Source organism: Syngnathus leptorhynchus, chromosome 7 (assembly GCF_054491065.1).
Source record: "Syngnathus leptorhynchus isolate UIUO chromosome 7, UIUO_Slep, whole genome shotgun sequence".
Lineage (NCBI taxonomy): Eukaryota > Metazoa > Chordata > Actinopteri > Syngnathiformes > Syngnathidae > Syngnathus > Syngnathus leptorhynchus.
This window is the reverse complement of record NC_141201.1, coordinates 5,180,246-5,184,313: the sequence shown is the minus strand read 5'-3', so window position 1 is coordinate 5,184,313 and position 4,068 is coordinate 5,180,246. Positions and strand designations below refer to the sequence as shown.

Genomic DNA, 4,068 nt, shown 5'->3' with positions numbered 1-4,068 from the left:
GATGGGGAAAACTCCAACAGCATCATGGCTTTCGAAGTGCGTTAAAAATAACCATCAAAATGTAATATAAACATTTTTTTATGAATTTCAAATATTAAACTCAATTCATATGCAGCTATTACTTTATGAAAAAATATATAACATCATTCACCACTAGTTAACACCAGGTCAGTGACACCCAATGCAAGGGCTGTTTTTGATACGTGTTTTTAATTTTATCACGTTTATTTTACTTTAGTTTTATTACTATATGGGTGTATCTAACCATCTCTAACGATTGGAAGACAAAGTAAATCATACAATTGTTATCTGACGTATCACCATGAAGTAATTTAACCTCTCCTTACTAAATAATGATTATATACTCAATTATATTCTTATTAAATTATGTGGATGGATGAATAAACACTATGATGTCGAGTGATGCTTCCTCACGTAGTTAAAAGCGTCTTTGAAGCACTTTATTCTGCACAAAGAAAATCTTTAGTCATTTTCTACGTGGATCCACGTCACTTGTCAGATCACTGCTAAACAATAGCACCATCTAGTGGACATCAATGGAAATTCTACCACCGAGGTACAACTGAGCAATTGCAGATTTTTTTACCAAACACAAATTCCCATTTAGCCACTAGTTTTCAATGTTCATACAGGGAATAGCAAGGCACAAAACAGTTAGACATTTTACTTTCTCCTTATATACACAATGATGTTCCTCACCTGGCGTCTGGTAATGTGGCAGTTGGGTAAAACAGACTTGTGCTGAAAGCAATGAAATAACATTGTACACGAATATTATCAAAGTAAATACAACCGATTACAAAATAAACAAGAAGTTAAAGTTGTTTCATATTTCTCCCTGAGTAAAGCTTCCAAATCTATTCACAGTTTGTCATATACAAAACAAAACGCCAAGTTTTCGATATGACTCACATGGTTTGAGAAGATCACAAGTTGTAAACAGTGTCTACTTTTTTTACTCTGTTCATTCAACATTGCAACCAAGAGCAACATTGTTTCTTTAGTGGAAGCTTCAAAGTCAAATCAATCCATTTATTGAATTACTTAATTTAAACCCCAACCTCGAGACTGCAAACATTTTGCCACATGAATTACAATCAAGCTGTTCAACATTGAAACATTCCACAATCCCAAATTCCCCATGATGAAACCAAAACTAAAACTACTCACTATTCAAAGGTTCCAGGGGAAATAAAAAAAACTTCTCTTGTTCAACTTCTCACTAGTTATTTCCCAGAATGTTTGATTTTTTTAAATTTATTTATAAGTTTATGTTGAGACTTTGGATGAACTCCAAAGTTTGGAGCTTCCACCGAACAGTATTGGATTCCGGGCAACAATGACTCATCCAAAAATTGCGGCCATTCCATGATGTACACACCAACAGTTGCCGCCATTAGAGACACTTGTAACCAAGTGCAACATCTGCTAGTGCTTTGCTTTCCAGCCACATAAACCTCCTCTGCGTTATTTTTCCCCCAACAACCAAACAAAAGGTTCAGTCTGAATAACTGCCTAAAGCATTTTTTTACTCCCATTTTCATCTCATTACACTGAAGTTGTCTCTGGGGTCAGTATTTAGTCGCTCTTTCTATTGGCGGCCTCTTCTCGTTCCCTCTGCCGCTCGTGCCAACTCTTGATCTTGCGTTTGGCGAAGCGAACAATGTCCACCATGAAGACCCAGGAGAGCGCGTACATGGCCACGCCCCCGCACTTGATGAAAAATCTGGGCCTCGGCGAGATCAGCTCACAGTACAGCATTGTGCCTCCCACAAAGATCCGCATCAGCACGAAGAGCATCACGAACAGCGCATCCACAGTGTGCGCCAGGGGCGTGCCGTAGCGTCCCGTCTGCTTGAGGAACCAACGCGCCTGCAGAAGCGGGTTGGTGATCTCGCTGCCGAAGAGGACGGCGCAGCCCTCGATGCCCGACTCGCCCAGCCAGAGGGTGAGCAGGATTCCAAGGATGCTCATGGTGTGGTGGGCCAGCATGACGGCTCCCTCGGTGCCAAAGTAGACGCACCAGGCCATGTCAAAGAGAAAGTAGCCCAGGCTCAGCAACAAGGCACTTATCTGCAAAGGTGTGTTCTTTGTACCTTACACACAAACAAAAGTTTCAATATTTGTAAATGACATATTAATTTTTTTACCACTTGAGGTGAGCTAGAGCTGATTCCATTAAAATACACGTAAAAGTTTAATAAAAGAATGAACTTTGACAAATGTTTAAACAAACTTTTTTTAACATTAAGACAGTGTTTTTTTTCATTGACCACTAGAGGGAGCCAGTGTGCCAATCGTGACTACTACACTGAGAATAAATGAACAATTCAAATTAAAATAAAATAAAAATGAGTCAATACATGGGAAATTATCAAAATTAATTAAATTCAGAGGAACATGAATATAAACACCTACTTCTGTATTTTAATACTGGTCACAATAGTGGCAGCAACCAAGGTATTTTTTAGATTCTTGGTGAGAAAAGTTTGAGGACCACTGACCAGCAACCTACCTGGATAGGTGAAGGGCCAGGGTCCATCCACGTAACCGATGTAAGCCGTGATGCAAATGACCAGGATGCCATGCAGCAGGGTGACAAGGCGACAGTTCCACTCAGGGCTGCGGCGGCCGTTGGCGTGACACAATGCCAAGTAGAGAGACGCCCAGCCGGTGATGCTCAGGAGCGCCCCGAGCACAACCATGTTCCCCTCTGAAGACAACGAGAGCATCCCGCCGAATGAGATCGCTTACAGTACAAGCACTGTGGTATTCCTTCTACAACAATTAGCCTTTGCTTGTGCAAGAATAGCACTACAGTTGACCCGTTGAGGGTTTGGTGGGGTGAGGGGGACGTTCCTTCGCTGGCTGTGACGTTTGTACCATGCAGCTGTACGGGCATGCATGGGCGGCGGAGCCTCTCCTTGCACAATGCAAAACTAGATGAGGGATGACTGGGCCTCAGACTTTGGCTTCTTGAGCAAGTCATGTCAACAAATTTGGAAATATCTGCTGGAAACTTTCAGTGGGGATAAAGTAGGTTAATGGAGATCGATAATACATTTTCAAAATTAATTTAGGGTTTTGAACAGGGAACTTGTGCTTTTTATGCATCTTTAACATAAGACGGTTTAGAGGACTTTTTGTGCTCTGCAGACTGTAGTGACTGAAGTGCAAATTTGACTCATGCAAATAAAATTGTAGTGCTGCAGAAACTGTGCCCACATTTTTTGACTTTGTGTTTCTATTTAAAACATAACTACTAACTTTGCAGTTGTCTTAGATTGAACCTCCCTGAGAGCTTTAAATTAAGAAAAACAACTTGTGAAGTGACTGGTGTAAATTGCTGTTACAGATGTCGACCAAGCGTTTTTAAATGACGTTAAGCAACGTGAATATGTTTTTAAGCAGATATGACATGACCCAGAAGGCGAACAAACGACATGCAGTACAATTCTCGACTTCGGACATTAATGCAACACAATGGGATTGCTGCTTAGTTAGCAAGAGCAAGCTAACATGCTCATAAACCGCCCCTCCCATTTACAATCATTGACAAGGGGTTGAAAATAAATGTTACCTTGATGGCGCACATATGGATGGCGTCACGTCAGATATTTAATAAACAATGAAAATATGTTTCAGTTCGAATAAAATGTAGCTCGAAGTTGTTGCTAATTGTGGTCCAAGGCTCCATCTTCATACCTCGTTCGCAAACTCACGTTAAACGCCCACCAAGCAGACGACTCCTTTAGTGATTCGACAGATTTATTTCTAATGACATTTTAACTCGCCATTTCGCGATCTTATTCGATTTTCCTTCTCGTAATGTAATACCGTGGTTTTCTTGACCTCACGCTACGATAGATGGATGCTTTGTTTTTATTTTTCATTTTATCTGGTACGACAATGACACCATGCGGTTAGACGAGAGCAGTGCATGTGGATTACGTAATAAACTCAGACGATGGGTGCTAAACATTTCCTTAATCTGATCGGGGGAAATGGTGATAATAAAAAAAAAGATGAAAAAAAAAATAAAAACAG

At 40.5% G+C, this 4,068-nt stretch overlaps 1 protein-coding gene across 4 annotated transcripts; it reads right to left on the bottom strand.

The window, feature by feature from the left end:
- Positions 1-954: 954 nt before the first annotated feature.
- tlcd5a (TLC domain containing 5a) lies at positions 955-4,027 on the bottom strand. Of its 4 annotated transcripts, none has more exons than XM_085915681.1 (3): positions 3,602-4,027; positions 2,537-2,734; positions 955-2,117 (listed from the first exon to the last, which is right to left on the bottom strand). In XM_085915681.1, exons 2-3 carry the CDS (start codon positions 2,724-2,726, stop codon positions 1,600-1,602), a joined length of 708 nt encoding a protein of 235 aa, XP_085771807.1. In that variant the 5' UTR covers positions 2,727-2,734; positions 3,602-4,027; the 3' UTR covers positions 955-1,599. The 4 variants fall into 4 exon arrangements, with proteins under 4 accessions (XP_085771807.1, XP_085771808.1, XP_085771809.1 ...); XM_085915682.1 differs by having other exon boundaries at positions 3,727-4,027; XM_085915683.1 differs by lacking the exon at positions 3,602-4,027 and adding an exon at positions 3,289-3,371.
- Positions 4,028-4,068: the final 41 nt, after the last annotated feature.

What these genes read in the sequence shown, in the direction of transcription:
- tlcd5a (XM_085915680.1), bottom strand. Translation starts at nt 2,753, where the DNA reads ATGCTCTCGTTGTCTTCAGAGGGGAACATGGTTGTGCTCGGGGCGCTC. An exon ending in CTGGCCCTTCACCTATCCAG is followed by an intron (nt 2,118 to 2,536) that starts GTAGGTTGCTGG and finishes TTTGTGTGTAAG; the next exon opens with GTACAAAGAACACACCTTTG.